General features: G+C 43.2%; 1 protein-coding gene across 5 annotated transcripts in view; it reads left to right on the plus strand.

Moving 5' to 3' along the window:
* Window positions 1-8,261: 8,261 nt before the first annotated feature.
* LOC125452224 (uncharacterized) overlaps window positions 8,262-19,187 on the plus strand; it is a 111,792-nt gene continuing 100,866 nt past the window's right edge. For all 5 annotated transcript variants that reach the window (XR_009445699.1, XR_007247501.2, XR_009445700.1 and 2 more), the window contains exon 1: window positions 8,262-8,500. Coding sequence is in view for 2 of the 5 variants with exons in the window: in XM_048530384.2 (XP_048386341.2) it covers window positions 8,333-8,500 (168 nt within the window). In the remaining 3 variants the exon portion in view is untranslated. The remainder of the gene's footprint in view (window positions 8,501-19,187) is intronic.

The following is a 19,187-nucleotide window of genomic DNA, read 5'->3' on the forward strand; positions in this document are numbered from 1 at the left end:
GAGGCGGACCGAAAATGGAGAGAAAAGAAGATAGGTGGAGAGGAGATTATGGGTGGGGAGGTAGGGAGGAGATAGGTCAGTCCAGGGAAGACGGACAGGTCAAGGAGGTGGGATGAGGTTAGTAGGTAGGAGATGGAGGTGAGGCTTGGGGTGGGAGGAAGGGATGGGTGAGAGGAAGAACAGGTTGCTGTAAAGCACTCTGGAACTTGTTGAAGTTATAGAGTCATAGTGTCAGAGCTGAGGATGGGTCACCAGACCTGAAGCGTTAACTCTGATTTTTCCATCATAGATGCTGCCAGAACTGCTGAGCATTTCCAGCAATTTCTGTTATTGTTCCTAGTTTACAGCATCCGCTGTCTTTTTGGTTTTCCCTCTAAACCCTTCCCATACAGAAACTTATCCAAATACTTCTTAATTGCTGCCTTTGTACCTGCCTCAACCACTTTCTCTGGCAGACCATCCACGTACATTCCACACTCTTCATGAAGAAATTGCCCCTGAGGTCCTTCTTAAAACTTTCCCATCTCACCTTAAATCTATGCTCTCCACTTTTCAATTTCCCATCACTGGGAAAAAGACAATATACATTCATCCTATCTGTGCCCTTCATGATTTTACATATCTTAATAAGGTCAGCCCTCGTTCTCCTACATTCCACAAAATAAAGTCCTATCCTGGCCAACCTCTCCATATAACACAGGCCTACTAGGCCTACTGATAGTTAACTAGAAAGTGTGTGAAGAAGAACTATGTCTTACCTATAACAGGGTGACCAAAATTGTACACAATACCCCAAATGCATCCTCACCAGCGACTTACATGGCTCTAACATAACATCCCAACTACTATACTCAATGCCTCGACTGATTAAGGCCAGCATAGTAAATGCCTTCTTCACCATCCTGTCTACCTGTGACAATGCTTTCAATGAACTATGTACTTGCACTCCTAGGTCCCTCTGTGCCACAACATTCCTCAGGACCTTACCATTTACTGTATAATACTTGGTTTGTCTTTCCAAAATGCAACATCTCACACTTATCTGTATTGAATTGCATTTGCCAATCCTCAGTCTACCTCATAATTTTATATCATCCACAAACCTACTAATCATGCCTTGTACATTGACATCCCAGATCATTTATGTAAATAACAAGTAACAAAGGTCCCAGAACAGACCCTTGTGGCACACCACTAGGTCACAGGCTTCCAGTCTGAGAAACAACCTTCAACCATTGCTTTCTACCATCAAGTCAATTTTGAGTCCAATTAGCTAGATCGCCCTGGATCCCATGCTACCTAGCCTTCATGACTTGCCTGACATGCAGGACCTTGTCAAAAGCCTTACTAAAGTCCATACAGATAACATTCACTGCCCTACTGTCATCTATCGTCTTGGTTAACTCTTCGAAAAATTCTGAAAGGTTTGTCAGACATGACTTCCCAGCAAATCCATGCTGACTATTACTGATCATACCTTGACTATCCAAATGTTGGTTTATCCTGTCCCTCAGTATTCTCTCCAATAATTTGCCTACTGCTGACATCTGGCTCACTGGCCTGTACTTCCCTGGCTTGTCCTTGCTACCTTTCTTAAACAATGGAACAACATTAGCTATCCTCAAGTCTTTTGGAACTTCACCAGTAGCTAAAGATGAAGCAAAAATCTCTGCAAGGGCCTTTGTGATTTCTTCCCAAGTCTCCCTCAGCCTCAGAGGATGAACTTGATCAGGCCCAGAGAATTTATCCACCTTAATGTGCTTTAAGGCTCCAAACACCTCCTCTCTGGTAATAAGTATGCGGTCCAAAACATCCCCACTTGCTTCCCTTATTTCCTTAGCATCCATGATTTTCTCCTCAGTAAAAATTGAGGAGAAATATTCATTAAACATCGCCCCCATCTCTTGTGGCTCCACACATAGACAGCCATGCTATTCTTTAAAGGGACCTGTTCTCTCCTAGTCAACCATTTACTCTTAATGTAGCTGTAGAACCTCTTGGGATTATCTTTAACGTAATCTGCCAGATCCATAAGACCATAATACCATAAGACATAGGAGTGGAAGTAAGGCCATTCAGCCCATTGAGTCCACTCTGCCATTTAATCATGGCTGATGGGCATTTCAACTCCACTTCTCTGCACTCTCCCTGTAGCCCTTGATTCCTTGGAAGATCAAGAATTTATCTCTGCCTTGAAGACATTTAACGTCCCAGCCTCCACTGCACTCCGTGGCAATGAATTCCACAAGCCCACCACTCTCTGGCTGAAAAAAATTCTCCTCATTTCCGTTTTAAATTTACCCCCTCTAATTCTAAGGCTGTGCCCATGGGTCCTAGTCTCCCTGCCTAATGGAAACAACTTCCCAGCGTCCACCCTTTCTAAGCCATATTTATCTTGTATATTATCCATCTCATATCCTCTTTTTGCTCTTCTAATTTCCCTCTAAAGTGTAGTCCTATACTTTTTATAGTCATCTATGGATTCACTTGAGCAAGACAGCTTGAACCCAATGTATGCTGCCTTCTTTTTCCTGATTAGAGCCTCAATATCTCCTGTCATCCAGGGATTCCTAAACCTGCCAGCTTTTCCCTTCACCCTAACTGGGACATACTGTCCCTTGATACTTGATATCACACTTTTAAAAGCCTCCCATTTGTTAGTTGTTACTTTTTCTTCAAACAGACTCACCCAATCGACCTCTGCTAGATCCTGCCTAATGGCCCCAATATTGGCCTTTCTCCAGTTTAGCACCTTAACCTGTGGACCTGTCCTATCTTTTTCCATAATTGTGTTAAAATGAAGAGAGTTATGGTCCCCAGACCCAAAGTGCTTTCCGAATGACACTTCAGTCATTTTCCTGACCTTGTTTCCTAAGAGGAGGTCCGGTGTTGCACCCTCCCATGTTGGGTCTCTACATATTGATTTAGGAAGCTTTCTTGGACATATTTGACAAATTCCACCCTGTCTGGGCCTTTTACACTCTGGGTGGCCCAGCCAATACAGGGGAAATTAAAATGTCCAATCAATACTACTCTGTTATTCCTATAGGTATCTGCAACCTCTCTATACATCTGCACCTATAGTACCTGTAATACAGTCCCAACAGAATGACCATCTCCTTCTTTCTAAGTTCTAACCATGTGGCTTCATTTGATGACACCTAAAGAATATCCTCTCTAAGCATTGTTGTTATGCTTTCCTTTATCAAAAGGGCAACTCTTCCTCCTCGCTTACTTGATCTTCTGTCACGCTTATAGCTTCTGTATCCTGGAACATTGAATGCTGGTCCTGCCCTTCTCTCAGCCATGTTTCTGTTATGGCTACAATATCCCAGTCCCCAGAGCCAATCCATGCTCTGAGCTCATCTGCCTTACCAGTCAGGCCTCATGCATTGAAATAAATGCATTTTAAACCAGAAATCGTTTCCCTCCCTTTACTGTGCCCCTGGTTATCATGAAGAGTAAACTTGCTCTTGATAGCTAATGTACTTTACCCTGACTTCTTGATAGCCCGGCTCTTATTCTATTCTTTCTATTCCATCTTTCTATTTCTATCCTCACTGGTGCATGGCACTGTGAGTAATCCAGAGATCACCACCCTTGAGATCCTGCATTTTAGTTTCTTACCTAACTCCTTATACTCATTTTGCAAGATCCAATCCCTTTCCTATGTCATTTGTACTGATGTGCACAAACCTCCCCCTTCAGAACGTTCCACAACTGCCCAGAGACATCCTTGACCCTGGCACCCAGGAGTCAACACACCATCCTGGTGCCTCTTCTGTAGCCACAGAATCTCCTGTCTGTCCCCCTCACAATTGAGTCTTCTATCAGTATCGCACAGTCTGACTGCACACTTTCCCTCTGAGCCTCAGAGCCAATCACATTGCCACTGACTTGACTGCTGCTGGTAGCCTGAAAGGTCACCCCCCGCAACAGTATACCTGGTATTGAGGGAAGTGGCCATGGGGAGCACTGCACTATCTGCCTTTCCCACCACCCCCTTTACCTCTTCTGGTAGGTCACCCAGCTACCTGGACCCTGTACCTTAGGAGACCTAAAGACCCCCAGTCCTGAAGAAGGATTATACACCAAACATTGACTGCTCCTTTCCTCCAAATGCTAGGTAGCCTGCTACGTTCTTCCAGCCTCCTGTTTGTCTTCATCTGTGGTCTATCTGGGATATCTGGCAGCTGGAACTTTCTTTAGCAGGATGGTGAATTAGCCTCACACTTATCTTATTCAAGATGAAATTCTCCGGGAATACATCTCAGACTGATACACAAGCATATTGTTAGACTTCTCTAGAATTTGTTCTGCAGCCAATGGTTCAGTGTGCTGAGTTGAGTTGCAAGTCAACTTTGGCATGTTATGGGGTTACTAGAGCAATCTTTAGACTTGCTGTGTCTAAGGTGAGTGTGATTGCTTCCAATTTATGATGTTAAACTACAGGTCCTTGCTTATATTCTTGCAATGGACTCACAGTTTAGTCTTTCCTATTACAAGGAGAATGATGTCTTATTGCCTTAACCTCACTTTTGAGACTATTGGATTGTCTTGTTGAGCCACTTCACCCAGGCCTGTAGTGGCAACGATGTTGCATGATATATGAGTGTTTATCTGACACTTTATGTTGGTCTGATGTTCTCCTTCTGCTGTCCTCATTCCAGAAATCACAAACCATGCCTCACTTATTGACCTGACTGAACCAGCCTTTTGTATAGTATATGGTGATTATTCGGAATCTCCAGTGGCCATCTGGAGCTGATTGTTACTTTTTGTCTGGCTATACACTTGTCTGCAAATGATTCAGTTTCATGCAGCAAAAATACTCTTTTCCCCAAAACTGCACATTTTTCACAATATTTGCATAGTGCCCTTTGTAAGTGAAGGTTATATCTTTGGGCCTGGGGTATCCATCAGCATAATACAAGCCCTAGTCTACTGTACCTTGAAGGTGCTCTAATTGCTGATTTACAACTTCAGCACTCTGTACAAGTGTATTGAGTTCTTGAGAGTAAATTTCTCCTCTCTCAGTGAACACACTTTCACCAATACAATCCTATTTTTAATAAGATCAGCTTTTAGACAAATAATTTCATAGGATTCTGTGAGCTGAGTTAATGAGGTCGTATGCTGATCAATGGACTCTTTTTCTGCTTGGGCCCTAATATTGAAGATGTACAGATCACGAGTTATGATTATTTTGAGACTTTAAGACTTTTAAAGTTACTGCACAGTTTTTCTGTTCTCTGCAGAGATTTAAGATGGAGTACGCTTTGAAATAGTCTCTTCAGAAGAAGGATAGGAGTAAAACATGAGCAGATCGAACTACTTCATAATTTTGCCATCACTGTTCATTTTGACCGAGCTGAAAGAACAAATGTTTTAGTCATTTTGTCTGGCTGAGGATTTCAGATGTGGCCTGTTTCTTTTTTCCATTTTAGTTTCTTTTAGTTGCTTGTACACTGCTTTCACAGCTCTGAAAATTCCTGCGTCTCCCAGTCAGTATAGAACATAGAACATAGAAAAGTACAGCACAGTACGGGCCCTTTGGCCCACGATGTTGTGCCATGGAATAATCCTAATCCAAAAATAAAATAACCTAACCTACATTCCCCTCAATTCACTGCTGTCCATGTGCATGTCCAGCAGTCGCTTAAATGTCACTAATGACTCCGCTTCCACGACTACCACTGGTAAACTATTCCATGTACTCACAACTCTCTGGGAGAAGAAACTCCCTCTGATGTCTCCTCTATACCTTCCTCCTAACACCTTAAAACTATGACACCTCGTGGCAGTCAATCCTGCCTGGGGGAAAAGTCTCTGGCTATCGACTCTATCCATACCTCTCATTACCTTGTACATCTCGATCAGGTCACCTCTCTTCCTCCTTCTCTCCAGAGAGAAAAGTCCAAGCTCAGTCAACCTCTCCTCGTAAGACAAGCCCTCCAGTCCAGACAGCATCCTGGTAAACCTCCTTTGCACCATCTCCAAAGCCTCCACATCTTTCCTATAATAGGGCAACCAGAACTGGGCACAATATTCCAAGTGTGGTTTCACCAGGGTTTTGTAGAGCTGCAGCATAACCTCGCGGCTCTTAAACTCGATCCCCCTGTTAATGAAAGCCAAATCACCATATGCTTTCTTAACAACCTTATCCACCTGGGTGGCAACTTTGAGGGAGCTATGCACTTGAACACCAAGATCCTGCTGTTCCTCCACACTGCTGAGAATCCTGCCTTTAATCCTATATTCAGCATTTAAGTTCGACCTTACAAAATGCATCACTTCACATTTATCCAGTTTGAACCCCATCTGCCATTTCTCAGCCCAGCTCTGTATTCTGTCAATGTCTCGCTGAAGCCTGCAATAGCCTTCGATACTATCAACGGCACCTCCAACCTTTGTGTCATCAGCAAGCATACTAACCCACCCCTCAACCTCCTCAACCAAATTATTTATAAAAACTACAAAGAGCAGAGGCCCAAGAACAGAGCCCTGCAGGACACCACTCAGCACTGACCTCCAGGCAGAATACTTACCATCTACAACCACTCTCTGCCTCCTGTTAGCCAACCAATTCTGAATCCAGACAGCCAAATCACCCTGTATCCCATACCTCCTGACTTTATGAATGAGCCTGCCGTGGGGAACCTTATCAAATACCTTGCTGAAGTCCATGTACAACACATCCAGTGTTCAAGCCTCATCAACCTGTCTCGTGACTTCCTCAAAGAACTCAATAAGATTTGTAAGGCATGACCTGCCCCTCACAAAGTCATGCTGACCCCCATTAATCATGCTATGCTTTTCCAAATAGTCATAAATCCTATCCCTCAGAATTCTTTCCAAAACCTTGCTGACCACAGACATAAGACTGACTGGTCTGTAATTTCCAGGGATTCCCCTATTCCCTTTCTTGAAAAGAGGAACAACATTTGCCTCCCTCCAATCTTCCGGTACGACTCCCGTGGAGAGTGAGGAAGCAAAGATCTTCGCCAGCGGCTTAGCAACATCCTTTCTCGCTTCCTGGAGCAACTGAGGATAAAGTATCAGAGATAATGGGAACTGCAGATGCTGGAGATTCCAAGATAATAAAATGTGAGGCTGGATGAACACAGCAGGCCAAGCAGCATCTCAGGAGCACAAAAGCTGACGTTTCGGGCCTAGACCCTTCATCAGAGAGGGGGATGGGGGGAGGGAACTGGAATAAATAGGGAGAGAGGGGGAGGCGGACCGAAGATGGAGAGTAAAGAAGATAGGTGGAGAGGGTGTAGGTGGGGAGGTAGGGAGGGGATAGGTCAGTCCAGGGAAGACGGACAGGTCAAGGAGGTGGGATGAGGTTAGTAGGTAGCTGGGGGTGCGGCTTGGGGTGGGAGGAAGGGATGGGTGAGAGGAAGAACCGGTTAGGGAGGCAGAGACAGGTTGTTTTCCAGTATCTATGCTTTTTTCTACAACTCTTCAACTCATCAATCTTAGCTCTTCTTCTGATGCCATGTTGGGATTACAGGGTGGCAGATTGGTTTTTACCAGGTCTTTATTGATGTGATTGCAAGATGGCTGCCTCCAGTGTGTGTGTCTCATGGCGGAGGTCTCATGGCAATAGCAGACCGGAAAGAACATTAGTATAGTACAGAATTCCAGCACGATTAACCTAAATAGCTACCTTTGGTGGCCCAGTGGTTAGCACTGCTGCATCACAGCACCAGGGACCTGTGTTCAATTCTACTCTCAGACGACTGTGTGGAGTTGGCACATCGTCCCTGTGTTTGCTAGATTTCCTCCAGATGCTCTGGTTTCCACCCACAGTCCAAAGGTGTGAAGGTTAGGTAATTGGTCATGCTAAATTGCCAATCATGTCCAGGGATGTGCAGTCTAGGTGGATTAGCCACGGGAAATGTAATGTTACAGGGATAGGGTAGAGGGTGGGCCTGGGTAGGATGCTCTTGACAGGATTGTTATATACTTGATGGGCCAAAGGCCTGCTTCCAGTCTGTAAGGATTCTATGATGCTAAAAGCCTCAGGCCTTAAAGCATTCTGTCTGTCTGTCTGCAGATTTAAAAATAACTCTAATCAATCATTGATCCAAACACACTATCAATTGCACAAAACAAACTGATGCATCTTGCATCATTAAAAATCAATACCATTACCACACTATTTATTGAGCATGATAGTTGAGTGTTTACAATCATTGGGAATAGGAGACAAAACCACTAGACACTGGATTAAATGTTCCTCTGGCAATGTTCAACCAATCGGGTAATTTTGCATTTGTGAATCATTGTCGTACATAGACAACTCCATAGCACAGAATGTTGAGGAATGCAGTATTTAGAGTCTTACAGGGACTTTCATTGGAGCAGCTGGAGGGCGGATACTTGGGAATTGGTAAATGCGGACTTTGGGCCTAATCTCACAGGGACTTTCCTTGGAGCTGGGAACAGTCAGATGGCAGAGGCTCAGTCATCTTTAAGAGCTAAACGGCTTATGGTGAGTGGGATTGCGAGATCCAAGAGTAATATCACAGCCTAGCCAGCAAATGATTGGCTGCTTGAGGGGTGAATATAACTCTTTAATTTTCCTTACTCTAATCAAATAACCTGTTGGAATTATTGAACTTAAGAGTTAACCGTTAGTGTGTAATAATGAGAATTAGATTTGGTTTTTATTTTGTGGGTAAATTTTGGGTTAATTAAAAGAGTGGCAGGCCAGCTCCTTCAAGTTGCATGCTCCACCTGTAACATGTTGGAGTTCTTGAATGCTGACTGTATCAATAAGCAACACATGTGCAGGAGGTACTCCGGTTACAGAGCTTGAGCGAGGTCTGGAGACACTGAGAAGAATGACAGTTACGTGGAAAGCACATGCAAGGCGGTGGTCACCCCACAGTGTAAAACGTGCAGGAGGATGGGAAATGGATAAGCATAGCATGCAACCATAATATGAGGTAGGTAGTGCAGGAGTCCCCTAAGGCCATCTCAATATCCAAAGGGTACTCTGCGTGCTGAGTTCTGGCAAGGGTGATAATGCTTCAGGGAATTGCAGCCAAAGAAAAACCCACAGCACTATGGGATACTCAGCTGCACAGAGTGGGAAGAAAAAGGCTGTTAGGACTGTAGTGATAGCAGACTGAATCATTAGAGGAATAGAGAGGTGCTTCTGCAGTTACTGTAGTGACAACAAGATAGTGTTGTGCCTTCTTCATGCAAGGATCCCGCAGGTTTCTGAGCAGTTGCAGGGCATTTTGGGGGGTGCGGGTGAGGGAGGTGCTGTGAGAAAGGGAACCAGCCAGTGGCCATCGTACATGTTGGTATGAATGGTAAGAAGAGAGAGGGAGGTCCTGAAGTCTGAATTTAGGGAGTTAGGGGCCAGAATGAAAGCCAGGACTTCTGTGCCATGTGGTGGCAGATTAAGCAGTTTGATATGTGGCTAGGGGAGTGACATAGGAGGGAGGGCTTTAGATTTATGAATAGTTAGGACCATTTCTGGGGAAGATGGGACCTGTTCAATAGAATCATAGAATTCCTACAGTGTGGAAACAGGCCCTTTGGCTCAACAAGTCTACATTGACTCTCAGAGCATCCCACTCAGACCCATCCCCATAATCTACACATCCCTGAATACTATGGGCAATTTAGCATGGCCAATCCACCGAGCCTGCACATCTTTGGACAGTGGCCGGAAACCGGAGCACCCGAAGGAAACCCACGCAGACACGGGGAGAATGTGCAAACTCCACACAGACAGTTGCCCAAGGGTGGAATTGTATCTGGGTCCCTGGTGCTGTGAGACAGCAGTACTAACCACTGAGCCACCGTGGAGCCCCAGGATAGCCTTCGCACAAACAGTAACAGCAATGATATTCTTGTGGGTGGTTTTGCTGTTGAGTGGACTTTAAGTTTAGTTTGGCAGGAGTTTAGCATTAAGGCACTTTACCTAAATGCTAGTAGTATTCGTAACAAAGTAGATGAATTAACAGCACAAATTATCTTGAATGATTATGATGTGGTAGACATCACAGAGACATTGTTGCAGGGAGTTCAGGACTGGCAGTTAAACATCCAAGGATTTACTACTTATCGAAAAGATAGTGAGGTGGACGGGGGGGGGGGGGGGGGGGGCGGCGGGTTTGCCTTGTTAGTTAAGAATGAAATTAAATCTACAGCACTGAATGACATAGGGTCAGAGGATGTGGAGTCTGTGTGGGTGGAATTGAGGAATCAAAAGGCAAAAAAAAACATAATGGGAGTTATGTACAGACATTCTAACAGTGATCAGGGCCAGGGGCACAAGATGCACTGGGAAATAGATAGGGCATGTCAGAAAGGCAAGGTCACGGTGATCATGGGGGACTTCAATATGCAGGTGGACTGGGTGAATAATGTTGCCGGTGGATCCAAAGAAAGGGAATTCATGGAATGTTTGCAGGATGGCTTTTTCGAACAGCTTGTGATAGAGCCCACAAGGGAGCAGGCTATTCTGGACTTAGTGCTATCTAATGAGCCAGACTTTATAAAAGATCTTAAAGTAAGGGAACACTTAGAAGGCAGTGATTGTAATATGGTAGAGTTCAGTCTACAGTTTGAAAGAGAGAAGGCAAAATCGGATGTAATGGTGTTATAGTTAAATAATACAGGGGGAAGAGAGAAGAATTGACGAAAATCGACTGGAAGCAGAGCCTAGTGGGGAAGACAGTAGAACAACAATGGCAGGAGTTTCTGGCTGTAATTGAAGACGCAGTACAGAGGTTCATCCCAAAGAAAGGAAAGATTATCCGGGCTGACAAAGGAAGTCAAGAAATGTATCAAAGAAAAAGACAGAGCCTATAATGTGGGTCAAGAGCACTGGGAAATCAAAAGATTGGGAAGGCTACAAAAACAAACAGAGGATAACAAAGAGAGAAATAAGGAAGGAGAGGATCAGATATGAAGGTAGGCTATCTAGTAATATTAGAAATGATAGTAAAAGTTTCTTTCAATAAATAAGAAACAAACAAAAGGCAAAAGTAGACATTGGGCCGTTCCAAATTGATGCTGGAAGGCGAGTGATGGGAGATAAGGAAATAGCTGAAGAACATAATAAGTACTTTGCGTCAGTCTTCACAGTGGAAGACATGAGAAGTATCCCAACAATTAAGGAGAGTCAGGGGGCTGAGTTGAGTATAGTAGGCATTACAAAAGAGAAAGTGCTAGAAAAGCTAAAAGGTCTAAAAATTGATAAATCTCCTGGCCCCGATGGGCTACATCCTAGAGTTCTGAGGGAGGTAGCTGAGGAAATAGCAGAGGCTTTGGTTATGATCTTTGAAAAGTCACTGGAGTCTGGGAAAGTCCCAGATGATTGGAAAATTGCTGTTGTAACCTCCTTGTTTAACAAAGGATCAAGACAAAAGATGGAAAATTATAGGCTGATTAGCCTAACCTCGGTTGCTGGTAAAATTCTAAAATCCATTGTTAAGGATGAGATTTCTAAATTCCTGGAAGTGCAGGGTCGGGTTAGGACAAGTCAGCATGGATTTAGTAAGGGGAGGTCATGCCTGACAGACCTGTTAGAATTCTTTGAAGAGGTAACAAGTATGTTAGACCAGGGAAACCGTGGATGTTATCTATCTAGACTTCCAAAAGCCCTTTGATAAGGTGCCTCATGGGAGGCTGCTGAGTAAGGTGAGGGCCCATGGTGTTCAAGGTGAGCTACTGGCTTGGATTGAGGATTGGCTGTCTGACAGAAGGCAGAGCATTGGGATAAAAGGCTCTTTTTCGGAATGGCAACTGGTGACGAGTGGTGTCCTGCAGGGTTCAGTGTTGGGGCCACTGCTGTTCACTTAATATATTAGTGATCTGGATGAAGGGACTGGGAGCGTTCTGGCAAAGTTTGCCAATGATACAAAGATAGGTGGACAGGCAGGTAGTACTGAGGAGGTGGGGAGGCTGCAGAGAGGTTTAAACAGTTTATGAGAGTGGTCCAGGAAATGGCTGATAAAATTCAACGGGAGCAAATGTGAGGTTTTTCACTTTGGAAAAAAGAATACAGGCATGGACTATTTTCTAAATGGTGAGAAAATTCGTAAAGCAGAAGTACAAAGGGATCTGGGAGTGTTGGTCCAGGATTCTCGAAAGGTTAACTTGCAGGTAGAGTCCTGATTAAGAAAGCGAATGTAATGTTGTCGTTTATCTCAAGACGGTTGGAATATAAAAGCAGTGATGTGCTTCTGAGACTTTATAAAGCTCTAGTTAGGCCTCATTTAGAATACTGTGTCCAATTTTGGGCCCCACACCTCAGGAAGGACACACTGGCGCTGGAGCGTGTCTAGCGGAGATCGGACGATCCCTGGAATGGTAAGTTTAACGTACGATGAACGGCTGAGGATCCTGGGATTGTATTCATTAGAGTTTAGAAGGTTGAGGGGAGATCTAATAGAAACATACAAGATAATGTATGGCTTGGAAAGGGTAGATGCTGGGAAGTTGTTTCCGTTAGGTGGGGACACTAGGACCCATGGGCACACCCTTAGAATGAGAGGGGGTAAATTTAAAATGGAATTGAGGAGACATTTCTTCAGCCAGAGAGTGGTGGGCCTGTGGAATTCATTGCCACGGAGCGCATTGGAGGCTGAGACATTAAATGTCTTCAAGGCAGAGATTGATAAATTCTTGATCTTCCAAGGAATCAAGGGCTACGGGGAGAGTGCAGGGAAGTGGAGTTGAAATGCCCATTAGCCATGATTAAATGGCGGAGTGGACTCGATGGGCCGAATGGCCTTACTTCCACTCCTATGTCTTATGGTCTTATGGTTGGGAACCTAAGAGGGGGCTCTGAGTTGGCTAGAGTGGGCGAGGTCTTAAAGAAAAAGAGAATCAAGGTAAATAAATAAGCAAAAATAGCTGAGCAGTGTACAATGAAAACAAGTGGAAACTAGGTAGTGACAGGTGTAAGAGTGCTTAAAAACAAGCGTTCTTCTGGTGGAGATGTTAGGATTCAAAAGGAAGAACTAGCTTTTCCTGAATGCTCATAGCATTTGAAACAAAAAGTAAATGAGTTGACGCCACAAATCATTATGAATGGGTATGATTTTTTGGCCATTAAAGAGACATGGTTGCAGGGTGGTCACTATTTGGGAGTTATCATGGGCTATTAGACTATTCAAAGGACAGACAGGAAGGAAAGCCTTCCTGATGTAGCTCTGATCTTTAAGGATGACATCAGGGTGGTGGTAGGAGATGATATAGGTTCAGTGGAGAAAAAAGCGTGAATCAATGTGGATGGTAATTAGAAATAATAAGGGGGAAAATGTCATTGATAACTTAGTCTATAGGTCAGCAAATAATAATATCAGTGTGGAACAGGCAATAAACAACAAAATAATTGATGCTTGCAAAAATAGTATGGAAAATTATCACAGGGGATAATAATATACATATTGATTGGTCAACCCAAGTCAATCAAGGCAACCTTGAGGAGTTCATAGTGTGTGACCATGATAGTTTCCTCAATCAGTATGCAGTGAAAACTAGAGGGAGCAAGATCTGGTCCTATGTAATGAGACAGGAATAATTAATGATCTCATTGCTTCGGGCCTGAAACGTCAGCTTTCCTGCTCCCCGATGTTGCTTAGCCTGCTGTGTTCATCCAGCTCTACACCTTGTTGTCTCACTACCTCTGAAACAAGATTAGTGGGAAACTGGAGGATTTGCAAGTCTTTAAAAGTCAACAGAAACTCACAAGAAAAGCTATAAAGAAAGTTACTGTGGATTATGAGAGCAAACTAGTTCAGAATATAAAAACAGATAGCAAACATTTCTACAAATGTATAAAAGGTAAAAGAGTGGCTAAAATAAACATTAGTCCCTGAGAGGATGAGGAAGGGGACTTAATAATGGGGAATGAGGAAATGGCCGAGGCGTTGAACAGGTATTTTGCGTCAGTCTTCACAGTGGAAGACACAAGTGACATGCCAATAATTGGTGACAAGGAGGCTATGGCAGATGAGGACCTAGAAATAACTAGTATCACTAACAGGTTCCATTGGGTAAACTAATGGGGTTAAGAGCAAACAAGTCTTCTGGCCCTGATGGAATTCATCCCAGGGTACTAAAAGAGATAGCAGGGGAAATAGCAAATGCGCTCATGGTAATTTACCAAAATTCACTTGGCTCTGGCGTGGTCCTAGCAAATAGGAAAACAGCAAATGTGATTCCACATTTAAAAAAGGAGGCAGACAAAAGGCAGATACTATTGGCCCATTAGCTTAACTTCTGTAGTGGGGAAAGTGCTTGAATCTATTATCAAGGAAGAAATAGTGAGACATCCTGGATAGAAATTGTCCCATCGGACAGATGCAGCATGGGTTCATGAAAGGCAGGACTTGTTTAACTATTTTACTGGAATTCTTTGAGGACATTACAAGTGCAATAGACAACAGGTAACTGGTAGATGTGGTTTATCTGGATTTCCAGAATGCATTTGACAAGATGCCACACAAAAGGTTGCTGCATGAGATAGAGGTGCACAGCATTGCAAGTAATATATTAGCGTGGATAGAAGAGTGGTTAACTAATGGAAAGCAAAGAATGGGGATAAATGAGTGTTATTCTGGTTGGCAATCAGTAGCTAGTGATGTGCCTCAGGGATCAGTGCTGGGACTACAATTGTTTACAATTTACATAGATGATTTAGAGTTGGGACAAAGTGTTGTGTGTCAAAGTTTGCAGATGACATTAAGATGAGTGGTAGACTAAAGTGTGCAGAGGACACTGAAAGTCTACAGAGGGATATGGAAAGGTTAAGTGAGAGGGCAAGAGACTGGCAGATGGAGTACAATGTTGGTAAATGTATGGTCATCCATTTTAGTAGGTATGACAGCAAAATTGTCAGCCAATTATTTAAATAGTGACAAATTACAGCATGCTGCTCTATATAGGAACCTGGGTGTCCTTGTCCATGAATCACAAAAAGTTAGTTTGCAGGTGCAACAGGTAATTAACAGGCAACGGGCAACTGAAATATTGCCCTTCATTGCTAGCAGGATGGAGTTTAAAAACAGGGAGGCTATGCTGCAGTCGTATAAGTTTCTGGTGAAGCCATACTCGGAGTATTGTACATAGTTTTGGTCTCCTTATTTCAGAAAGGATATACTGGTACTGGAGAGGATGCAGGAGAGGTTCATTAGATTGATTCCAAAGTTGAGACAGTTGGCTTGTGAGGAGAGATTGAGTAGACTGGGACTGTACTCATTGGAATTAAGAAGAATAAGGGGAGATCTTATAGAAACATATCAAGTTATGAAGGTGAATGGATAAGGTAGAAGCATGGAAGTTGTTTCCACTGGCAGATGAAATGAGGACTAGGGGGCATACCCTCAAAATAAAGGGGAAGAGATTTAGGACTGAGTTGAGGACAGACTTCTCCCAAAATGTTGTGAATCTGTAGAAATCCCTGCCTAGTGAAGCAGTTGAGGCTACCTGACTGAATGTTTTTAGGGCAATACAGATTTTGTAACAAGAAGGGAATTAATGGTTATGGTGAGCAGGTAGGTAAGTGGAGATGAGTCCATGAGAAGATCAGCCATGATGATCTTATTAAATGGCAAGGCAGTCTCAATGGGCCAGATGGCCTACTCCTAAATACGTTTCTTCTGTTCTAATGATATTATTTAAAATATATATCAAGGATTAAGTGTGTCAATATGAAATAGATTGTCAATGCTGCGTGTATTTGATACTTTTACAAGAGGACTTGAATACAAGTACCATCCTGTAAGTAAATGTTCCACAGAATTTTGAAGTATCATTTCCAGCAAAGGAGGCCATTCACCCCATCAGTTCCACACCAGTTCACCATGGAACAGTGCAGTCAGTCCCACTTCCCTCAATTCTTGCAGGCCAACTGGTTTATTTCCTACAAGAGCTCATCAAATTCCTTTTGAAATTACCATCTCTGTTTCCAACCCACCTTGTAGGCAATGAATTTCAGGTCATCACTACCCACTGCATAACGTTCCTCCTCGCTCCACCTCCATTCACCCCACATCTCTTCCCATCTACTTGTCTGTGCACCATCAATTAATCAAAATAGCTTTTCTTGTCTACATTATTCAAATTTGTCATATTCTTGTGCACCTCAAATAAAATAACCCTTCAATCTCCTTTGCTTTAAGGAGAATAACCACAATGTTGCCAACCTAATTCATAAATCAACACACACTCATCCACTGCCATCACGAAGACTACCCTCATCCCTGGGAAGATTCTGGTAAATCTCCTTTGCATTCTTTCAATGACTCTCACATCATTTTTAAAGTGTGGTGAACAGAACTGGATTCAGTCAGGTCCTAACCAGCATGCTAAGTCAGATAGGCGAACAATAGCTGCCAAGCCAAGATCACTGAATGTAAAGCATAACTTGTCAACTCTGTATATCTGGGAGTTAAACTGATGGGCCACATGAGATCCCTCTATCTTTCTGATAAGATTTCTGTGCATGGTGATGAACCAGCATTTTTTTTCACATTTCTGATGCAATTGAAATGTTTCCGCACTCACATCGCTGATTTATTTTGAATGGTTGATACAAGTGTCAATGATCACATTGGAAGTTAGGTTCTCCAAGGAGACACTGCTGCATAAGTCCTTCATAAGCTATGCAGCTCATAATTTTAACAGGGGGTTTAAAGTTATGATTGCTGAGACAGCCTGGCTTCATAAGTATTTCTATCACTTGGAATAATATTAATGAGATCAGCCAAGTGGACTTTTTAGAAATAAGTTCCCTGATTGCAGCTATTAATCTGGCCCAATCAGGGAGCCCTGGTTTACAGTTAAGAACATGAGTGTGAGACATCCTGTTAACTGACAGCTGACTCTGAGGTCACTGGATAAGTATCAAGGATTCTCCACATTCAAAAAAGGAGTGAACTGGTGATGGGTTGCCAGCCTCTATGAGGTTATTTCAGTGGCAATGAGTGAAAAGCACACTCCTGAAAAAAATTTGTTTGCAACAGTTGTCTTTGAGTTGGGATAAGTATTTCTGACAAAATGTTGTTGTTTGAGAAGCTTGACTCATTTGATTCTACTGTCAAAGACTGGGCCTAGTATATGGAAAGAATTCATTATTTTAATATTTAGGCAGATGAAAAGCATTGAGTAATCCTCCTGATGACTTGTGGATCCACAGCTTTTTCAATTATTAGTACCCGAACTTTCTCTGAGGTATCTGATACTGAAACCTTTCAAGACTTGAACAGATTTAATTAAAGAATGTTACGACCCCTAGACTCCTCTAATTCTGAGATGCTATTGATATTACTCGACAATTCAAGAACCAATTGAATCTGTTTTGAGATTTTTGATGAGGTTATGATGACTGAGAGAGGAACATGACTTTTGTTTAACCCTTAACGAGATGCTGAGAGACCATTTGGTATGTGTGCTTAATTACGTAACTGCATAAAACCTCCTACTAGCTGAAGCCAAACTGGACTTCAAGCAGGCACTATAACTGGGACATAACCTAATGGCACCAGGTATTCAGATTTGATTCCTCAGGCGACTGTCTGCGTGGAGTTTGCCCGTTCTCCCTGTGTCTGCCATGGGTTTCTTCCAGGTGCTCTGGTTTTCTCCCACTGTCCAAACATATGCAAGTTAGATGGGCAATTTAGTATGATCAATCCATAGTATCCAGTGATGTGCAGGCTAGGTGGATTAGCCTTCAGAAGTGCAGAGATAGGGTGGGGTGGGGGGGGGGTCGGTGGGCTGCTTTTCAGAGGATCAATGTGGACTCATTGGCCCAAATGGCTTGCTTCCATACAGTATCAATTCTGTGATTCTATGAACTGACTATCATTGGAAGGTCCAGCAAGTGGAGCATATAAGTTGCAGCCTGACTGCACTTGGGTAACACCACTTGAGTGAAGGCCATTGCTTAGCTTCATCAGGACATATCCTGAACAGAGGGACTCTAGGTCAGCCCACAGCAAAACTAATAAAACAAAGCCAAGCCTCAGCCAATGGTTAAAAGTTTCTTCAGGATCCGGGCCAGCAAGCCATTGTATTTGCTCGGTGAGCAAACTCACATCCAGAACGTCAACCTGAGCTACAAATCTTCTCAAAATTGTATTTGCTGCTGATACATGGACTCGAAACAACAAGGGAATCCCATTAGATCTAAATTGGGTAAGAGAACTCAAAGGCTGGTACCCAGGAGAGTACACACCATGGATAGTCTGCCTACATCTGGTTTTTAACAATATTCAAATCAGAGCCAAAACTAAATGAACAATGGGAGGAACAACATCTTCGGACTGGGCACTTTACAACACTTCACGACTTAGTATTGAGCTCAACATCTTCAAATTGTGAATCAACTCCCACTCCTTCCCTTTCTTTTAATTTTACTTGTTACATTCTCTGTCACCATGTAATTTCTTCCCTCCCTCCACCCCAGTTTCTCTATCTGTCCTTTCCTGTTTGGCAGTTAGACACACCATTGTTTCGCTATTATCACATTCTGATCACTTAATCAGAACTATCAACATCCTCTCTCCCCCAGCACACCAACCACCCTCAACTATATCATAAATGCTGCCCCTCCACACTTTACTTCAGCCCTGATGTAGAATCATCGAGACTCGAAATGTTAGTTTGCTCTCTTGCCATGGATGCTGCCTGACCTGCTGTGATCCCAACATTTGTTGTTTTTAGTTCAGATTTCAGCAGCTGCAATAATTTGCTCCTAAATGAACACATTGGGTTAAATGATCACCTGGTACCAGCTCAGAATTAGCATTTAACTAAATTTGTTCTAGAGTCCAACCCTTAAGTTTGCCCAAAACCTCAGCTAGACCAAGATCCTCTACTGGGGAGCCTTTAGAGATTAAATGTATAGCCTTGGTTCCAGTCTCTTATCAGAAGCAGCTGGTTCAGTTAATACTGATTGTGGTAAAACATTTGGACAAGCAGGATGGGACAAAATTGGTTGAGAAAGATTCACCCAGATTGGTTCAATATTTTTCAATTAGAAACTGGCTGCCTGAATGAAGTCCTAGTCAAATATACGGAAGTTTCTCAGGAAGTTCTAGGGACTATCAAAGGAGCCAAGGCCATCTTGCATGTTGACCAGAGAGCAATTCTATGACTTGGCAAAGCCCACCCTACGCCATTTGCCTTAAGGGAAAATGTAGAGGCAG

Source organism: Stegostoma tigrinum, chromosome 4 (genome assembly GCF_030684315.1).
Source record: "Stegostoma tigrinum isolate sSteTig4 chromosome 4, sSteTig4.hap1, whole genome shotgun sequence".
Classification (NCBI taxonomy): domain Eukaryota; kingdom Metazoa; phylum Chordata; class Chondrichthyes; order Orectolobiformes; family Stegostomatidae; genus Stegostoma; species Stegostoma tigrinum.